At 38.3% G+C, this 21356-nt stretch overlaps 1 protein-coding gene across 1 annotated transcript; it reads left to right on the top strand.

Annotated features, from left to right (window-relative positions):
- Nucleotides 1-839: 839 nt before the first annotated feature.
- On the top strand, nucleotides 840-18590 carry MCUR1 (mitochondrial calcium uniporter regulator 1). Its single transcript, XM_066992087.1, has 9 exons — nucleotides 840-1027; nucleotides 1294-1407; nucleotides 2774-2877; nucleotides 5399-5500; nucleotides 7388-7429; nucleotides 9659-9730; nucleotides 13159-13212; nucleotides 14331-14445; nucleotides 15693-18590. The coding sequence occupies exons 1-9, from the start codon at nucleotides 925-927 to the stop codon at nucleotides 15746-15748; spliced, it is 762 nt and encodes a 253-aa protein (XP_066848188.1). The 5' UTR covers nucleotides 840-924; the 3' UTR covers nucleotides 15749-18590.
- Nucleotides 18591-21356: the final 2766 nt, after the last annotated feature.

Genomic DNA, 21356 nt, shown 5'->3' with positions numbered 1-21356 from the left:
CATTCAGCACATCTTTCATTTATAGCCTCTAAGTAGAGGTGATGACTTCTGTGGGGCAGCACTGAGGACGCTGAAACGGGGAAGACGACACTGGAAATGGGGAAAATTGCCCAAGTTGATTCCTGACATCAAGAGAAAAAGGTGCATGCTCCAGGAGGCCTCTGTAGGCAGCGGCAGTGACTTTGCTCCCGTTAGAGAAGATGAAGATGGGCACCAGCACGTGCTGGTGGACTTGACCCTGGATGGGCTGGCTGAAGGAGGTCATGTAGACAACATGAAGACAACCGCCTGCAGACTCACGCGTGCCAGGAATTACTGCCACACTAACGCCAGGCCCCGGGCACGCAGCATCCCCGCAGACGCAGTGCCCATTAGGCAAGTTTCTGCTGTGTGCTGCCGGGGTTCAGCTGTCCTCGCTCTTACAGAGATACCCACCAACGATTCGATCCGCGTATTGATCTAAGGCAATCACTGAGTTTGGGAAGAGGAAGCAAAGGTGCTGCGTGCTTTTGGTGAGTCCGTACAGAGGGAAAATAAACTCACTATGAGGGAAGTGCTGCCTGGGGAGTGACGGTGGTCAGAGCACACTTCCTCTCATTTCAACTCTCTGCAAATGCCAAGTACATTTCCTTTAAAAGCAGAACACGCACAAAATAAGTGATGTCCTTATGTCTGTCTGTCTCTGTCCGTCCCCATCACCCCCGACTCGCGCAGGAGCCGCCCGCCCGCTTCGCTTCCCTCGCCGCCGCCGCGGCGCGAACCACAGAGCCAACCCCCGGATGCGGAAGCGGGCGGCGGGCCGTAGCGGAAGGGAGGCGGGTGGGCGGGGGGGGGGGGGGGGGGGGGGGGGGCCGAGCCATGGCTTTCCGGTAGCGGCGGCTTCCCCTCCTCCCTCCCCCTCGCCTCCGGTCGGCACCGGGCGGCATGGCCCGGGCCCCGGCGGCCGTGAGCGGCGGGAGGCGGGCGCTGCTGGTGCTGCGGCCTCGCGGCGCCCTCCCGCACCGTGCTGCCGCTGCCGCCGCGTCACGTGAGCGCCGCGCGCCCCTCGGCCGGGGGGGGCGGGGGGAGAGGGGAGGGGATGAGGGGTTGAGGGGACGGGGAGGGGGGGAGCACCTCTCGGTTTCGGTGTCAAAGCATATCGCAGCCTGTCGCGATAATCAAAAGGCGTGCGTTCCTTAATACATGGCATCGTTAGGATGCTCCTAGGGAGCTCCCGAGCCGGTTGGATGCCTGTCGGTTGGCCGTTCCCTCATAAAAACGTGGGGTTTTCTTTTGGTGTTTTGTCTCCCCCAGGTGTCAGCACCTCAGCGCCCGGGTCCTCACAGGGCAAGGGCAGCGTCTCCCTGCTGGGGAGCAGGAGGCTCTTCTTCGACACCCATGCGCTGGTGTGCCTCTTGGAAGAGAATGGTAACGTGCCCCAAACACGCAGCTTACCCTGGTGGCATCTATAAGGGGGTTTTGTACAGAGCCTGGCTAGTTGCCTCCCCTTGACCTGTGGTGGTAGACCTTCAGGTTTATGTGTTGTCTTTTGTGCCTTCTGGGTTCCTACATCTCTAGCGTACAGAGCCTAGAAGCACGTTGATAACGCTCCAGTTGTCTCCGCTGTCCCTCCTGGTGCGCCCAACAGCCTTGTGGTGTCTAGCTGCCTGCCCCGCTAAACCGCAGCAATGCACAACAACGTGTTGTAATAGGATTGGAAGTGGACTGCCCAAAAAATGCAGCTTTTGGGGTGGAGTGTGGAATACTCTATGAAATACAGCTCTTCTTATGCTAAGACATAATGGAATAGATTATTTCCATTTGATTATGATGTTACTGAGGTGGGGAAGGTCAGCGCAGCTGAACTGATTTTTAATAGCTCGCATGCCTGAGAAGGAGAGGTCCCAGTCCCTTTCCCCTAACGTGTGATTGCATCTCTTTATGTGTTCCAGCCTCATTCTCAGGAAACTATGCAGCTCTTTGCTTGATTGGTGTTCTGAGAGATTAGTTTAATGAGCTCACAGAACAGTTGTGTGAGCAAGCACCAAGACACGTACAAAGTGGCAGGAGGAGGGGAAAGAATAGAGTGAGGAGAGCTGTCTCTTTTTGGTGATAGCAAATGATTAACTCAGCTCATCTACTGAAAGGAACTTGATTGCAGACCCCATCTCTGCTTTCTGACACTAACCTGCTACGTATTTGAAACAATCACCCTCTCCATAATTATTAGATCTTGTTCATGACACTTTCTCCTACGTTTTGAAAGTAGAAAAGTTGAGAGTATTTCCAGGGACTATGTTTTACAATAGTTCACAACATACTTGGTTTAAAGGGCTTTTTTGTGGTGACTCAGAGGCTGAGAGGACTAAAATCATTGAATTGCTGGGATTTGCATATCTTCAGTGGTATACTTAGGGTATACTAAAAGTAGGTATCTGCTTTTGAAGGTCAGGATTCTTGTTGATAGAAATAACCACGTGAGAGATGACATTGCATAATGCTTTTAGAAAAACTTCCAGCACTTCTCTTGCTGATATTGTAATGGTGCTATAATGGTGCTGTACTATAGAAGTAGCTATACAATGTCACAGGTGTCATTTTGGGGTGGAGGAGGTTGGGTGTACTGCCTGGTTGTGTTCTTTTGCTAGTGCTACATGGAGAGAAGTACGCTCTTTTTTATCTTTTATAGCTGACTTTTTTTTTTTTAAACCTCGTTATGAGTATTAGAAGGTGGTATTTTCATAAGCTGTCCAAATGTTGGTATCTGAATGTTGCTATGTTTTGTCTTGCTCAGGGTTCACTACTCAGCAGTCGGAGGTGATCGTATCTGCATTAGTGAAAATCATGAACACCAACCTGGATATGATTTACAAGGACATGGTGACCAAAGTACAGCAGGTCAGCTCAAAGAAGTTGTGGGGTTAAAGTCAACTGAAATCTAGCACGTCTGCTAATAAAATACATGTTGTTATTATTATTCACCGTTAGGCACTGTATTTTAAAAGCTTAAAAGTGAAGAACAAACGTCCGTATTGGCTAATGAGTTTTGTCTTGAATTTCACAAACATCAGAGTGTTGTGATGGACCTCAAAATTCAGGATCTGTGAGTTGGTGCACAATCCACAGATAGTTTTTTGTTTTCAGCCTTATTGTAACCTGAAATAGAATTACGGAGGAGGATTTTACACAGACATAGGAGGTACTCAATGCGTGGATTTGAATAGTTATGGCTACTACATATATTCTTGTCTAGTTTTATAGCAACAACGTAAAGACTTCATCTGTAATTTAACAGCTGGTTGTGTGGTCTTTTTTGATTTTCTGTCATAATGATATATTGTGTTAGAATTGAGCTGTTTCTTTATGATGTTTTTTAGTGCGTGGTTGGTATAATTTTATATACTGGTAACATATAGGAACAGTCTATTTTAGATGCTGCTATTGAAAGCTGTCTGTTTCCTTTGTTTACATTGTTTGTGGTATCTTCTAAACCCACCCAGCGTGTATACATCTTGTGGAAGTGAAGAAAACTTGCTTGGAAATAGAAATTACGCTGAGTATCTACAGAGATCCTTCCTGGCTACCAGAAAATTGCATAGACCTGAACAGAATTGTTAGCATTTATTTGTGAGAGAATGGTGGTTTTACCTGTCAGGAATTCCCTGACACGTAAGCTAGTTAAGCAGACCATGCTGACACGCAGCATAGCTGAAGTACCACCTCTTAGGCTGCTCTCTGTAGGATTCGCAGCCCCAAGTCACTTCCCAAACATAGACTCTTAACTCATTTCATAGTGACTGGGTCATCATCTTAAACATGAGAAAACTGCAGCTGCTGTCTTTGTAGTGTAATAGCCTCGGCGCTGGACTGTCTCTTTAAGGAGTAGATTTTGCACCACCTTCCATCTAGGGAGTCTTCAGCCCATCTTTTCTAGCTCTTAGATTCCAGGCAAAGCAAATGTGAAAGCACTTCATATTCTCTGATCTACTGTGGAACAAATTCAGTACAGGAAGATGTTGAAGGGAACCTTTCCCCCATGGTCGGTTGTGTTTTACAATAAGCAGTCATTGCATCTCTACCTCCTCCTATTCCCAACTTTTTGGAATGAAAGCAGAAGGTTTTTCCTTTGTTTTATGCTGAATTAAAAGTTGCTGCTGATGCCAGACATTTTCTGAGAATGTGCTAGATGTGACCCTCGGGTGACTTTCCTCTGTTAAGGTTAAAATGTGCAAGTTTGTATGGCATGCTCAGGAAGTGTGTGTGTTGCCCTGAGTTCTGGGAAACATGGTAAACCTGTAGTTTGTTACAGTCTGAACGCATAAGGGCTTATGCCAAAAGAGAATGAAGAATTAGAAGAGGGTTTGGAAAACTGCGGATCTAGTTGTTGCCATTAGCCCAAAGTTGGATATGTAAAAGCTGAAGCATTACACTAGACAGATAAAAGCCTTCACAATAAATATGTGTGTATGTATAGAGATGTGGAAGAGATAGAATATGGAAGAAGTTGTTCTCTATTTTATTGGGTTCAGTCAAGAGGGGAGAGAATGAACACAAGCTGGGCACTTCAGGGAGTAAGAGAGAAGGCATCTATGGCAGTACTCGTTTTGTGATAAATCCAGCATACTGACCCATTGTTTTTTTCAGTGCTGTAGTCGGGTAGCCTGGTGAGAAATACACTTAGAAATACAATGCCACAAATAAAAATAGCATTACCTGACAAAAGTGGAGTGCACTGTCAGATTTGTAATGGTGTTAGTCCAGAATCAAAAGCAAGGGCCTACTTTTTAGAGGGTGGGTGTTTAGAGAAGAAAAGGGAGTCCCTGTTTGCATGTGGGTAGTGTAGGATCTAGAACAATGTGTACAGACCTTTCCATCCTCTAAAGATGTGGAGGGTGCTTGGTTTTTTTTTCTGTCAATTTGGTATAAAAGACTGAGAAGAGCATTTAAAAATATGAATATAGTGCATGATTTTGCTTAGCTGAGTAGAGAAGCAGAGTGAGCCTTCATGCAGAGGGAGGTGGAACAGAGGGCAATTACAAAAGAGTATGGTTGCACTGGGGAGTCTTGGCCTGAAAGTCAGCTTTCCTCATTTAGCACGTGGACATCTCCTCTGTCCCTAATGCCCTTCCTAGCTTAAGAATTTGAATACTTGGAAGAAATTATTTTCTAGGCTATTAATTGAACTATTTTGATCCATGTTAGCACTGCTGATTTTTTTCAAACGTTCCTAACATTTGAGTGTAACTCGCTTATTTTGTCACTCTCGCTTAATTTATTTTGTCTTCTGAAACTGAGATAATTTCTAAAGTTGCAGGGTTAAAAAATTTAGAGTACCAGAATACTCCATTGTATTTGTATGCACATATGAGAAAAAGCATTGTGGTTGTATGTTCTGAGGCTTTTCTTCCTTCTTTTAAAGGAGATCGCTCTTCAGCAAGTCATGTCCCATATTGGTGCAGTGAAAAAGGACATGATTATTTTGGAAAAAAGTGAATTTTCAGCACTCCGTTCAGAAAATGAGGTAAAAATCAGTATTTTGGAATTCTAGCACTTGCTTATTTTTTCTAATGATGTAAAGAAGTGTTTTGTACCCAAGAGGTCGACTCGGGTGCTAATACGGTTAGTTAAACGCCTTCGCTGATGACCTCGTGAAGGGGCAGAGCACACCCTTGGCAAGTTTGCAGGTGCTACAAGGCTGGGAGGAGTGGCTGACCCACCAGACTGTTGATGTCCCTCCAGATGGCAACGCAACAGTCTGGGGAAACGGGCTGACAGGAATCTCATGAAGTTCAGCAAAGGGAAGGGACCTTCCCTTGAGAAGGAACCCCCACGCAGCGGAAAATTAGCTTTGCAGAGAAGGCCCTGAGAGTCCTGGTGGGTGCCAAGTTGACCACCAGCCAATGATGAGCCCCTGTGGCAAAGAAGCCGTCCTGGTCTGCATTAAGACTGATGTCACTAGGTCAAGTGGGGTGATCCTTCCCCTCTGCTAAGCCTTGGTGACCCAGGCTTGGAGTGCTGGGTGCAGTTTAGGGCTCCCCAGTGCAAGAGAGACATGGACACATTGCAGTGAGCCTGACAAAAGGCCACAAAGATGAGTAAGGGACTGGAGCGTCTTGTGGGGAAAGGCTGCAAGAGCTGGGAATGTTCAGCTTAGAAAAAGAGTAGGATCTCATCGCTGTGTACAAATACTTGAAAGGAAGGTATAGTGAAGATGGAGATGCTCTTTCCACTGGTGTCCAGTGACAGAACAATAGATAACTGACCCAGATTGAAATGCAGGAAATTCTATTTGAACATAAGAAAAAACTTTTTTACTGTAAGGTTGGTTGAACACTGGAATAGGATACCTGGGGAGGCTGTGAAATCCCTGTCCTGGAGATAATCAAAACCCAACTGGACGTGGCCTTGAGCAACCTGCTCTAGTTGTCCCGGCTTTGAGACAGGATGGTCTCCAGAGGTCCAATCCCAGGTCAATATTTCTGGGATTCTGTGATTTTTTTTTTTTTAAAACTCTGTAACATGATCTCATGTTTTGACTATATGCAGCCAAAAGTTAGTTTTGACTATATTTAGCCATGTTTTGACTATATTTAGCCAAAAAAGAAGGTATAGTGAGAACACATGGCAAGAGGAGAGTCGGGTCACATATTATTTCATCAATTCATAGATATAGCTAACTGAACATACACAGAACAAGATAGGTTGAAGGGATCCTTGTAGATCCTTGCAGGTTGCTAGTTTGTGCACAATTAAAGAAAACAAAATAGATAATCCACTACAACTATTCCTATTTCATGGGTCTTTTGAAAGAGAGAAAGTGATAGAATAATCTGGGTTGGAAGGGACCTCTAGAGACCATAAGAGTTGATGGCTGCGGTATGATTGCCATGCAGCTGCCTCTTCTTGAGGCTGAACAAACCCCTCTGCCTCTCCCTGCTGTCCACCCCTACCTTGTGTGCTCCAGCCTCCCATCATCTTGGTGGCTCTCCACTCGTCTTGCTCCAGCATGTCAACATCTGTCTTGTACCAGGGAGAGCCTGAAGCTGGACACGGCTCGATGCAGATTCACAAATGCTAAATATGGGGGAATAATCATTTATCTTTGGCTGTGTTTACTCTTACTAAAACCTTCTGTGCATTTGGCCACCTGTACTGCTGTGGGGCATTGCTAGCTTCTGTCTTGCGCTGCTGGTTGGAAATGTGTAGTACTGAGTAACTGTGCATCTGTGTACATGTGGATATATCTACACGTGTACTGAGGATATAGATAATAAAACCATGTTCATTCTGCCTTCCTTTTCACGTGATGGATTATAGTTTTTGCTACTTATGGTGCACATTTGTTAGTATTTCTAGATTGTGGTGGTTTGTATACAATAATAAAAAATACATTTTTCTGCTCTCCCAGAAAATAAAGCTTGAACTCCAGCAGATAAAGAAGCAAGTCATGGTAAGACACTCTACCAGTATAATTAAGAATTAACACCTATCTAATTTGCTTTAAAAATAGTCGTTGCTCTTAGGATTTTATTCTAAAGTTTGTGCTTGATTGCTATGATATATAGGATACTGAAACTGCAATTGATGGTATGCTATGAGCTGCAGCAAAGTCAATTTCATGCATACGTAATTAATGGTGACAACTGTAAGCAATTCATCACGAAGTGGTGAACTAAAAATTACCTGAAGACTTTTTCCTTAACTCAGACTCAGAAAGTAGGTAGCTGCTATGTCATGATTAAGGCTGAATGATGTTCTGTATTTAGGATTGCTTATCAGATTCAAAATGCAACACATTTTCAAAATTACAGCACTCACTAATTGGTTATAGTATTTCTCTTTTCCTGAAGATTTATCTGTTAGCTATTCAGAACTTAAAGAAGCCATTTAAAAACTATTTCAAGCCACTAAGTTTGGGACTATTGTGTTTGGTCCCATTTGTTTGGGAACAAATGACCTTAGCAAGAAAACAGACTCTCTGGAGGAAACTTATTTATCTACAGATTCTTAATCTTACTAGGTTTAAAGATCAATGCTGTGTTTCTGTTTTGTTTGCCTCTCCTGGGTAACATCCCAAATAGCTTTCTACCACCAAAATCAAGACTGTCTCAAAACCTGTAATTTAGATGAGTGTGTAGTTTTAAGCAGCTTTTACACAGAAAGAAAAGATTCTTGCAAGAAGCACCAAGATTGGAAACTGGGTAACTTTTAACTGTTCATAGGGAATATGGTCCTCTTACTTCAGAAGTGGTGTTTCTTCTTGTGATAGCCTTCTTACCTTGGAGGATGGAGCACCTTTCCTACCATAGGATTTGCCAGTGAAACTGTCAGAATATTGCCTTGTCAAGTTAGCTGACAATGCGATCAAGTTCAGCGTAGTGCCTTCCTTGTCATTTCTTCCTTATTATCTTCAATTCTTCTCTGCTATGTTAACTCCAAAAGGAGAATAAATTTCTCAGGGCTAGTCTCACATGTTTTATATAATGCTGTGAAATGCTTAATGCATCCAGGCTTTCAGTATACCATTTTTTAAAATGGTCGGCACCTGATTTTTGACTTGTAACTTATCTCTGTGCAAGTAAAAAAAAATAAAATGAGTTATTATATTCACTGGTAGAATATGGAGGATCTGAGTCATCTTTTTTTAAAGCAAGATATCTTAAATTTAACTTTTATCTGTAAATATAAAATGATTTGCCCTTGCGATAATTACATTTGCTCATACTCTTTCATCTGAAAGACAGAATGACACAATGTAGTAAATGATTAAGGAAAAAAATATTTCAAACTTTTCAATTTCATTAAATTGTAACACATGCTGTAATGACATCTAATTACAACACAAAGTTCAAAAATTCTAGCATAGAAACTGAGTGTAATTATTGTTCATACTGACTTAATGAAGTCTTGACTAGATGACATTGGTCTACTTGAGAGAAGCTTGCTTGTTTTTAAACTGTAGAATATCCCAGAGCACCATCAGACTCTTGCTTCTCCCACACATTCATTAGATCAGCAGTTTGCCTCATGACAAACTGTCAGCTGGCTGGAATTCCTGCTGGGAGGTTGCATTAAAATGGCAGCTGTCACTGCAAGAAATAGGAATCACTTGGAGCTATCTATGAAGTGAAGTACATAATTTAGTGGTAGTTTAAAAAGTTAGAAATTTAAAATATAATAAACATTTTCTGAGTTCTAAGATACCTGCAGCCTTTTTTCTTAAAGCCCTAGGTGTAGTCTTTAGAAACAGATTTTCTTTAAAATTGCAAAGTTAGATACTGCTTTTAACATTATCTTGAACATCAAGATTCCTTCACAGAAGTCCATCTTACAAGTGTACCTAGGTATCGATTTCTGAAATCAGTGAGTCATGGGATATGACACATTCCTAACAGCACTTGTAGAAGGATGTGCTCGCAATCAGCTGCTTTTCTCAGTGTTCTGGTGTAAAAGCAGTTTAATTTTTGACTCATTCCAGTGAGAATGAATTCATACTACAGAACATGAGTATTGCCGTGGGGAAAGGTTGGAACATTTGTACTTTGGAAAAAGATGCACACTATGTGTCTTGGGAATCAATCTGCTCTCTAATTAAAGAAAGCACAATATATTTTCCTAACTTTTGCTCATGAATATATAGAAATTCATGCTCACTACTTCATCATTTTTTTCCCATTAGGATGAAATTACCAAAGTGCGTGCAGATAACAAGTTGAACCTAAACCTAGAAAAGAGCAGAGTAAAAGAATTGGTAAGTTCTGTTCGCGTTCTTCTAGAAACATCCAAACATTGAACAATCTCCTAATTTGGGTAGGAGTTTAATTTTCATATTAATCTGTGGTATTGTTCGTTTTAGATTTTATATCTGTTATTACTACAGATTTTTATAGATATTACTATCTACATTATTACTATAGATTTTTGCATTTAAATATGCTGACTAGCCGCCTGAGGATTTTTCATGGTGTTAGTATAGCTCTGTTTTCACACTGAATTAAGCATCCACATTTCATTAAACTTGTCATCACTGAAGATGTATTATTTCCCTATAGCTAGAGAATTTAGTGTGGCTAGTTTGTCAGGCATTACCTATTGTGAAAATAGTTGGGATTGATTTTTATTGTAACTGATACTGATTAGGGTTGTTTTAAAGATTTGGGTTGTTTTAAACTTTGAAATATCTGGTAGAGCTGAATTTGCATCCTCTTTAATCTGAGTAACTTAGGTGAAAAACTAGAAGATAAGTTTTTGCACTATATATAGCACTCTAAATAGAAATCTATTCCTGTAGATCTCTTGAATAGCTTTTAGGATCTCAAATCGCATCATCTGAATTGAAAGATTTTTCATTGGCACTTCACTACAAATTTTATTTCTTATTCAGTCCTATTATTGCAAGTGCATAACGAAGTAATATCTGCAGTCTAGGCAATAAGAACTGTTAAAGTAGAAGTCATCTAACTTTTGTGTGTGCCCCTTGAAGTAATTCACAGTGATTAGTTCAGATAACAGTTGAGTTGGTGATCGAGTATAATGACTAACAGCCTGTTATCCCCTGGTATATGCTTGAATAAAATATAATTTGAGCAGATAAAGCCCACTTTTAAAGATTACTACTTTATGCTGGTGGTTGGTTGTGTTTTTTTTTTAAACAACTTCATATGAAACGTATTAACTATGTGGATCCAAAGCTTTGCAATATTTTGGGCTTCAAAAAACCTATTTAAACACATTTCACAGGTGATGAATTAGGTGCTAACATTTCCTTGTATATTTATGTAGAACCCTGAAATCTGGATTTTGTTGCTTATAAGACTACATCATTTTAACTGCCTCCCAGGAAAAGCAAGTGTTGCAGCTGTGAATTTTCTTTAAAGAAAGTTGATTAACTTAGTCTGTCATGCAACTGCAGTTTCATAGTTTCTGTCAAAACTACTCTTTTACTCCCAGCACTCCCCTACTTTAATTGCCAGCTTTGTCATGCATGAACAGAAAAGGAAAAATGCAGACAGATACGGAGCAGGTTGTAGCATATATGCTGAGCTGGGGAGAAGAACATAATTCAATATTTTCTGTAGTAAAGCATCATTATAATATTTATTTGGATGCTAACGTGACTTATGACTGAATGTCTATCTTTGCGAGGATAAGACTCAGGTTATTAAAGCTTACTATGCATTCTTACAGAAATATTATTCAGAAGAGAAACGTCCTAAGTTTAAATTGACTTAACTTCATGTGCTTCGAGTAAAAAATTCTTATGCTTCAGTTCTGCTTGGACTAAATGCTGAAGGAGAATATCTTAATTTGTCAACACTGATGTCAGCCATTTTTAATGTTTTGAACTCCAAATGCTTTATCTGAATAAGTTAGTTCCACTTTACATTTCCTAGTGAATTCTTTGTTGCGTAATGCACGTCTGCTTGTGCCCTGATTTATATCTGCAATGATATAGATGCAATTTAGAAACTTGGAAGTACAGTACAGATTTCTATTTATATTCATATTGTTCATGCATCGCAGTGCCTCTAAGCTGGCTGTTTAAAAATATCAAGATGCATCTGACAAAACTGAATTTTTTCTGCATTGTGGAAAAACATGTGGACTTAAGGGGAAATCTCCCTGTTTAATTTCAGGGTGGGGTTAACCTTGGCTTTCCTCTTTCTGTACTTGTGTTATTACAGATTTGTGTTGATCCTTCGTAGGAAAAGGGTGTATTTCACTTTCTTAAAGTGAAATTTGAAATCCTTGTGTTTGACCTAGGGAGCTCTAGCCCCAAGGCAAACTTGGACAAATATGGACATCAAGAAGGAAGCTTGCAGAATGTAAATTATTCTAAAAAAGAAGTCTATTTGGCCAACAACATCTATTTAAACAGAAATTATTTCAATACATTACACTGTTTATTTTAAACATACTACTATTTTTGATAGTGATCAGTTTATTAATGAGGCATTGTTCTTATGTGAAATTTTATTTCAAACCTGATTTTAAATCATTCTGTTATAAGTTTTGCCATTTTACCACTTCTAGACATTTTACATAAGTATACATTTGTTTTTTTCTTGTCCTTGTCTTCAATTTGTAGAATTTAGCAAAAAATGTTTCGTGAATTGTAGATATGCTATTATTCCTCTCTCCTTTCCCACATTTATAGCCTTGTCCTATTTCTTGATCTTTAAATCAGTCAAAAGTCCAAATATTGCTCTGGATATTTAAGGAGAGTTTTTTTCAATGCTGAGGCATTTACATAGATTAATATGACTTTAATATTAAAGTGGAATAAGCTTCCAGACTGGAGGAAAAATAAAGTGACTTTCCACGTGGGAATGTCAACAGATGAGGTTATTGCTGTGTAACTGAGCATTCTGAGATGGGAGCCCGATGACCTTAATGCTCTGCACTGTAGACTGGTGGTTTAGCAGCTGTCCTATGAATAATTAAATTGCTCCAGTAGTGGATAGGAACCATTACGGATGTCAAATCATGCCTATTCATGAGTCAGAAAGGCACCCTGCCTTAAAGGTATGCTTCTTTAATCTGGTTTTACCTTTTCTTGAATCCAAATAACCATAGCTTACAAATAAGCCACAGCTTCTGATGTTCCACGAATGGCTTAACATGAGATAAGAGATCTGTATTTACCAAATATAGCATTTTTAATGTTGTTCCTTATATATTGTTCCGACCGTTTCAAATGGTGAACACCCATAATGCTGGTGAAACATCTTAGATAGCTGAGTTTGCTATAATCATTTAAAAACTATACTCCCCTTGCTGAAGAAAGCGGATGACTTATAACTTCTTGGTGTTTCTGTGCTCAGTGGGTTAGTTAACTGTTCCAGAGTTACTCTTTAGAATCATAGGTTTTTGTCAGAAATGTAAATTTGCTAACTTTTCTGCCATTATTAATGTATATCATTGTTGCAGATGATGATAGTCTTAGACTTGCTCCACTTTGCAATTCAGAAGAGTGGCTGAAAACCTGTCTGAATTCTGCTTTCTGAAGGACAGCAGTCATCCTACAATACTCATTCTCAAGTGTTGCCAGACAACATTCTTTTTCAGATCCATTTTTTTTTACAGAACTTGGAAACAAAGAAATACACATTTAAATGTGGAGAAAAGGTTTAAAGACCAATATCATGTTTACTTTTTTTTCTTTTTTCCCCTTTCCAGTATTCACTCAATGAAAGAAAACTACTTGAAATGAGGACAGAAATAGTGGAATTGGTAAGGACTTGGTAGCTAATCATATAACAAAGCTTTTTATATTCGTGTTATAGCGCAGGTATTTTTTGTGAAGTTGCTCATGTGCTTAGACACTTTCATGTACAAAATGTCATTGAGATTTATTATTTCCCCCATGCGTTTCCGTATTAGTACAGCTGACTGAAGTGTCTACAGAATAAAAAGGCTTTCATATATATTAGATTTCCTCTGTGTCTATGTAAACTGTTCAGTGGTCACTTTGTTTTGAAACTTCGTGCACATAGTATTTTCTCTAGACAGAATTTTACGTTAGTTCTTCTGAAATCAATGATTTTTTCCATGTTCAGTGTGACACGCTGCTAGATTGATTTGGCTTCATTTTAGGGGGAGGCTTTTACTAAGCTCTTCGTCTTCATTTTGTTTTATTTCTGTACTATAGGGAATTAGCCATAGGAGGAAGTCTGACAGTAAAACATTAAGAAATCATTAACTGATTGAAAATGTTTCAGTAGTGGTGACTTGAAAATATCAGCACCACGGCAGCTGCTGATCTGAGTTTACAAGTCTTGTCTTTCAGTCTTTTCTGAGTAATAACTCCATCCCATTTTTTTTCACGGAAGTTTGGTCTTCTGTCGTAATCAGATTCTGAAGTCTGTCTATCGCTGTTTTAGTGGTAGAATTCATTGGAAGATGAAGACATGCTTTTTACATCAGAAGACCAATTCTTAGTGTTTCTAATGATCCATAAATTTTCATGCTCCAGTATGTTTCTGTCACAAGAGGCTCTTAGACATCTCAATAGCTATTATAATTGAGCAGTGACTTGAACATCTGTGGGCCAAGTGACAGATTAAAGTTAATGATTATGCTGCTAGATTGAGAGAAGAAGGCATCAAGTTCTGCTCCTTTCTAGATTACATGTAAGGAAGCATGTAGTCATGTAAGTTTACGAAGTTCACCAAATTACTCAATTTCTTGGATTTAGTAAGTCATGAAGGAACTTGTTTGTTTTGTATGTTAATGAAATAATTTACATTCATTTAAGGAGAAGTCAGAAATGTAACTTAAAGGAATAGGTTACATTTCTAAATTAACTCAGAACTGATCAAATTGTTTAAATTTGTTGCTTTGTTTTCCAGCATGCGCAACAAGATCGAGCTCTGACCCAAACAGACAGAAAAATAGACACGGAAGTTGCAGATCTAAAAACAATGCTTGAATCACACAAACTTGATAATATTAAGTACTTGGCAGGTAAGGAATCTGATGTTGAAACTATTAAGCCTAACAGCGTTTTTGCAAACTATCAATTGACTGTATTCATGAAGGCCCTAATTCAAATAAAATACTTGAAGTGGTCACAGTTGATATCAGCAAGACTATTTGTGTGCTTAACCCAGAGAAAGTTTTCTGTAATTCGCAGCTTCATTTTGCATGGGCTGTGGCTGTGTGCTTTTCCCCTTCTTTATACTGTAATAATAATGTGTGTGAGAAATCTAAAAGGCTGGCTGTCAATAAGGGTCAAAAAGTTTCTCTATGCCTGACTTAATTTATAAAAGCAGCCTGCTGCATATGTTTCTAGGGCTTCTTTGTTGTAGCTCTGTCTACAAAATTGAACAGTTCTGGCTTTTTGACTGTTCATTATCACATTCCTTAAATGCTCATTTTTCAGGCATGTATGTTAGAAAAAATACGTTATTGCTCTAGGTAAATTCAATATTTTGACATTTTTCAGCTGAGTATGCAGTGCTATTAAATGAGCAAGTTAACAGTAGAAGTTATTCTTCTGATTTAGACTTTTTGATTATTCTTTCACAATAGGTTTTATCATAAGGACAATCATGTCTATTCATAGTACTGTACTTCAGGGATATCCTTTTACAGTGAACCATTACTGTAAAATAAAAGGCAATTTATTAAAATGAGAGGAAGTTCTTTTCCCCACTATCCCTATTCAAAAAAGTATTGAATTCCACATGGAAGTAAAACTAAATACATAAAACACAAATTTACTTCAAGTGCTACTGTTTGCAGACAATGGCAAAAATCTTTTGTGTATATCTAGAAACCAAAAGTTGATTTCATTCAATAGAAATTTAAAAATACAAATCGATAAGCCTCGTTAAAGTAGTTTGCATTTATTTGTGTGAATACTTGACTGTGATTTAATAATCCTGTTATTCAGTTCATTTTACAACTGTAACTTGCCAAATTGATCTCTTATTTTCTGAAAGGTAAGCAACTAAGGTGTTTTTCCAATCTTTTGAGTCGTCCAGCCCATTTTTCCTGCATCCTTTTTTTTCTTCCTTCTTTGTCATTTTTGTGCCCCTCTGCCTTGAAATTGTTTGTGTTTTGTAAATTAAGAACCTTATTTTCTGACATGCGGAAGTGATTGCACCTTTAATGTTGTAGCCAGATGTATATTTAGTTTTCTGAAGAAGTGTTCTACAAGCTAATGATTCATTCTCTCTGTTTTCTTTCCCGCTTTTATTTTCTTTCAGGTTCAGTATTTACATGCCTTACAGTAGCACTGGGATTTTATCGTTTATGGATATAATAAAGCATCAATTTAAAGGGACTTCTACTGTCTTGCTTTCTGAAAAACAAAGAAATTTCATCTTTGCCTGGACTTCAACGAAGTCTTGAATGTTTTATGTATTTTTCTGTGAAGCAGACTATATTGAGAATGTAACCAAAGACGTGCCTAGGAACAAATTGTACATATGTTGTGCATATTTTGAAAGTTACCTCTGATCAAAGCATGGTGTAAGCACTTCTGCTGTTTCTCTTCACTCTCAACTGCAGTACACCTTGCTGTTAAAGTGCCACATAAAGACGGGCATTCATACCAGTCGTATAGGGCTGCATGCTGTAGAGAAGAATCTATAGGAGTTACGTCCCGTTGTCTATTTAGACACGCTTACCGGAGTCAACTGCATGTATCGGACTGGAACTGTGATTATTAACATAAAACTGAAACTACATTTTGTGGCTCGGAGACACTCTTGTGTAAGTAGGATTTGCGTTCACTGAGTCACGCTTACTTCTTACTTGTTCATACAGTTGTTATGATCAAATATTTGTCTTGCAATTTTTATAATAATACAGTCATCAGCTTGTTTTTCAGATGACCATTCAATCAATCATCTTTCACAATAGCAGTGTTAGCTGCTAGTTTTGTTTGTAATATATTTGTAGAGTGGTTTGTTTGTTTGTTTACTTGTTTTTACTAACTTGCCTTTGGTACATATTAAAAATCTGATACTCATTCCATATGCTGTTAACCACTGTAACTGGAAGTTTGAAATGCAGTAAAATACACTAGTGTTATTTTTATGGTTAAACGATACAAACTGTCTCTGGTGCTGCTTCCTTTATGGAAAGGCATTGATGCTTCTAGACAGGGAAAAGATTTTTAGCTGGTGGTTATGAATTACTGTCAAATGTAAGGGAACTGCAATACTCTGGTTTTTGTTTGTTTGCTTTTCTTGTTTTATTTCAGGAAAAAAAATCGTGTTTTTTCCAATGTGGAACTTTGGTAGTGATTATAATGGTGAAAGCAGTAATGAAGACTGAAAGGATATTAATCCCATTCTGCGCAAGCCGATGTGTACTAGTAAATGCAACTGAAAGCTATGAAGGAAAGTGTCCAGTGTATCCAGATCCATACATCATTCCTCTACTGATGAAACAACAGGTTTATTAACAGGGCTGTCATCTGTGCTCCTTCCATTAAGAGAAATTTCCTAATCTTGCCTCTTAGGAGAGGAGAACAACATACACTAGTAACAAATGCTGTTAGAGCACAATCATGGCTTTGCTTTTTGAAAGTAAAGCTGTTTGGCTACTTTGTGCCTGTACTGTAGTAACCATTTAAGTAACCATTTAACTTTCTTGGTGGCTGGGAGTGCCAACTTTGATTGTATGTAAGCGAGCAGGAAGAGGTGGATGCCTGTAACAATACTATACTGGCCTGAAATAAAGAATTTTGGATATTTCGTAGAGTTATGCTGAGTTTTCATTAATGCAACTTCTTAAATGATTTGCATTTTTTTTTTTAAGGTAATTCACTGTTAGTGAGACTTTTAAAGGTAAGAATTAGCAAAGTCAACAGCCACTATAACACTGGAAAGGAAAGAAGAGGCAGTATAGATGGTTATTTCACAACAATAGTTTTCCTTGTGCTAACTTAACTGCCTCTCTAAATTGAATTAATCTATATTCCAGATCTTCACTTTCTTTTTTAAAAAAAAGAAAAGAACAGAACAGTATTTTTTTTGTATAGGACTTGGCACATTCTCAAATAGAGAAGCTATAACTTAAATTTAGGAATATCTTGATTCCTGTCTTCACAGAATAGTGTCTGTGTAATCAGTATATCTTTATCTGTATGCCTGAGCATCTGATAAATAGTCGCTTAAGTAATTCTTAATTAGCAAAGTCAGAAAAATAGCACTTTTTGGTGAGTGTTTCGAACAAGCAATGACATTAATATGTTGTTCAGGAAAAAAAATAAAAAAAAAATAATTATTTCCTAGCCTATAAAGGCTAAGTGATGTAAAAGTTTGCTACTGTTATATGTATAGATGGAAAATCTGATTTCTTCCTCTGATTTTAAAGAATTTAGCAATTGTTCTAACACATGAATCACATTTATTGGAGTTCCTAAGAGGTAGAAGTTACACTTGGAAATACATGGATGGATTTTCTTTCAAAGAAGTATTTAAACTTAAACAAAAAACAAACAAAAAAACAACAGCAGCAACAAAAACTTTTATATACAGGTGGGAAGCAAATACATCAGGGTACTGCTAAATATCTCTTGGAAAGCAACAGTGAGTGTCAAATGATCACTGATTTAATAACTAGGAGACCTAAGTTGGTACTCTTCCCAATTTTTTTCCTGTAAGACTTCTTCTGCATTATGCTGTGTAATGTTTAGTATCAGAAGCAATTAGATGTACAGAAATACTTTTCGGTTCTCTGATTTCAGATTTTGATTTTCAAAGATTTTCAAAAAATGTGAAAAATACTGTTTAAAAACCTGAAGTTGATCCTAAAAGTTCCTTGTGTTTTTGTAGAACAAAGAGATACAGAGGTCTTACAAAACTGTATTTATTTGTAATATGTTAGTGAGAATATATGGAATTTAACTGCTTGTCTGTCTTGCTTTACCTCTTGTTTTCAGCAAAAACCTGTGAGGGAGCCATCTACAATATACTGGTATTAACTGAAGTGTTTACTTTCACTAAACCGTTACTGACAGTTATTACTGTTAAATCACATGCTGTTTAGCCCTTTCTCTATTGGAGGTGCTGGTTGCATCATTCATTTCCCAGAATATTGAAGAGTTATTAATAAAAACATGAGCTGACAAATAAAGACTTATTTTTAATGTAGGTATGAAGTCTGCTTTGTTATTTTTCTACACACAAGTGTTTTGCATACTAATTCCAATACTTCTGTTACAAGTGTATATTCACTACCAGAATAAGGCTTAACTGAACTCGTCCTAAATGTGAAATTCTACCTCTTTGCACTTATTTACAGCTCCTATTGACTTTGAAGAAAGCATACTTTTACCTGCCTCCTATGTATTTTGACTTACACATACTACTTCAGTGAAAAATGGCTTTTCTTTTTTCTTCATACCCTTGCTGCCATCTATAGACCTGGCACATGAAAACTGTTTCCTTGCTTTTGTTGTGTTTTGTTTCCTGCAGTTAGCTAAATTCCTGTGACTCGTTCCTTCAAACTGCTGTTTGCAAGGCATGAGCAAAACTTGCTTTTGCATCTTCCACCGAGTTTCCAGGAATCAAGTGGATTATCTTTATTATGATTTTGAAAATCATCAAAACTGTGGAATACAATTCAGTATTTTACAAAACTGCCACGTAAAGCCTCTTTTCAAAGAATAAGTACACTGTAAAATTATTAAAAAAAAAAAAGTTTTAGTGTATTGGGAAAATCTGTATGCAGAAGTTAATTTCTTTCCTGACTAGTTTGACAGCACTTTAAATTATTATTCCTCTAGCTGTCTCTCTTGATTCGATGGGCCTTTAAGTTTTGGGTTGTCTTTTTTTGTTATTGTTTGTTTTTGTTTAAGAATAAAGTTCACTGTTTTTGAGCAATTAATTTCTTCAGCCCATAAATAAAAAGTTAATTTGCAATCAACTGTGCCTGGAATATTGGGGTTTGCCTTAATCAGAAGCAAATGTATGCTACTGGAGATGGAGAACCTGCCGTGTCTTTGTTAGGAAGCTTCCTTTGACTTAAAACGTGATTTTTTTTTTTTAACATTGTTTGCGCATGTTTTAAAGCAATAGTGTTGATGCTTCTTTTTACACTTAAATTCTAGGTCAGAACACTTTCCCGTAATCCTTAACGTGCAATTTTGTCACTAGATAAAGATCGTAGAGGGAAGATAGCAGTGTTTGCATAGCATTCCTTTGAATTCTCTCCATTCCAAGAAAAGATAACAGTTAGGTATCCTCCCGAGAAAACTGCTATCAAAAACTGGAAATGAGTAATAAAGTATTGATGCAAATAGCAGTCCTGGGCCAATGTTTGTGCCTTTAGTTATGAGCGTTAATGTGTTGTAAGATTTCAAATGCCCTGCCTCCCTGTGCTGTTCCATTATGCACCCTATCAAACTCTTAGAAGTTCACTGGGTATCCCGTTGTAGTCTGAATTGTATCAGTTTGATTCAAGCCTTGTGAATAGTTTCTTCTTGCTGCCTGAGTAAAAATGTAGTGAGATTAAAGGAGGGTGTATTTCTTATTTTTTTTAACTGTTAAGTGGCGCATGTTCTGATAACTTTAAACAGAACTGCATGGTACATGAATATAATAACAGCATACTTAACAGCAGGCAATTGAATTTGATCAAAACAAGCTTGTGTACAGGGCTCCAGAGTTTGTCTCAGAACCAATAGTGTGAGTAATAGTTACCTTGGCAGGGTGTGGGAAGGGAGGCAGGACAGGTTTCTCAGTGTGAAAAGTAGAGCTCATGGTTTGTGTTTTAATCTCCAGCATGCTCCGGTCCTTCTCCATTGTTAGAAATCATGTAGTCCTCATGTAGGACTGTCTGCAATGCAGGTTACCTCATGAATAGGAAACTCTTAAATACGCCACTTTTGATTGTGATTTTGTCCAGATTAATTTGCATCACTACCATTCTTGTGTCTTTACCCAGGATTTGTTTTATTATGGCAAATGTGTACCAAGCATATATTTATGAAGTTCTATTGATGCAAAAAACAAGTACAAAGGCTGCTTCAGAAGGTCCTTTTAAAGACTACCTACCACAACCGGATCCAGAGTGTGGCTGGACATTTTCATAAATCTTTAATATTACGACTTTCAAACAAGTCAGTTCTAATGCCTTGTGATTTACACACGGAGCTCCTTTGATTTCCTCAGCTGCTAGCTGGGCCTGGGCACTGATCCACCTTGTTGTCTGAGCTGTTGAACTTTTCAGAGTGCTTTCAAAGCCCAAGTAAAGCTACAGGCATGAGCCTACACTAAATAAAATAATCACTGATGATGTACAGGTGACACTGTCATGTCTAGTGCAGATGCTGCTTGTGTAGTATTCATTCAGTATTTTTCTTTCACATAGTGACCTTGTCCCATGTGTTTTACTGCAGTACTGTTCTGAAGTACTGGATTATAGGAAGCTTTTAAGAAGATGAAATGCTATGAAAGTTGGGGAAAAATACAAAGTAAGATTCATACTCCGAGAATTTCATAGGAAAATTCTTGCACAGATCTTGCTATTTTAACTGTTTCATTTAAAAAAGGAGACTTATTCAAAAAATAAGCTTTTTTAGAAATTTCTAAGTTGATTCTTTTTAATCCTCCTAGCCACGTTCTAGTCAATGCATTGCTGCATGCTTCTTTAAGTGGCTTGTTTAACTTTTAGTAATTTGATTTGGGGATACCCGTGACTGCTTCTCTCAAGAAAAAAAAAAAAAAGCTACAGTCTGGTATTACTTTTTTTGACTATTCAATAAAAATGCAACCAAGACTTTTATAATAGTTTAACAGTATATTTTCCATTAAGTTATTTAGTAGTTGACTTGTCTCATTTAGACAGGGTCCTATTTTGCCCTAAGGTATCAGACCACGCCTGACAGGTTATAAATGTGATGATTCATAAAGTGC

Source organism: Anser cygnoides, chromosome 2 (genome assembly GCF_040182565.1).
Source record: "Anser cygnoides isolate HZ-2024a breed goose chromosome 2, Taihu_goose_T2T_genome, whole genome shotgun sequence".
Classification (NCBI taxonomy): domain Eukaryota; kingdom Metazoa; phylum Chordata; class Aves; order Anseriformes; family Anatidae; genus Anser; species Anser cygnoides.
The sequence above is the reverse complement of the archived record's forward strand: the minus strand, read 5'-3'. Positions and strand labels throughout refer to the sequence as shown.

What these genes read in the sequence shown, in the direction of transcription:
- MCUR1 (XM_066992087.1), top strand. Translation starts at nt 925, where the DNA reads ATGGCCCGGGCCCCGGCGGCCGTGAGCGGCGGGAGGCGGGCGCTGCTG. An exon ending in GTGCCTCTTGGAAGAGAATG is followed by an intron (nt 1,408 to 2,773) that starts GTAACGTGCCCC and finishes TGTCTTGCTCAG; the next exon opens with GGTTCACTACTCAGCAGTCG. An exon ending in AGATAAAGAAGCAAGTCATG is followed by an intron (nt 7,430 to 9,658) that starts GTAAGACACTCT and finishes TTTTCCCATTAG; the next exon opens with GATGAAATTACCAAAGTGCG.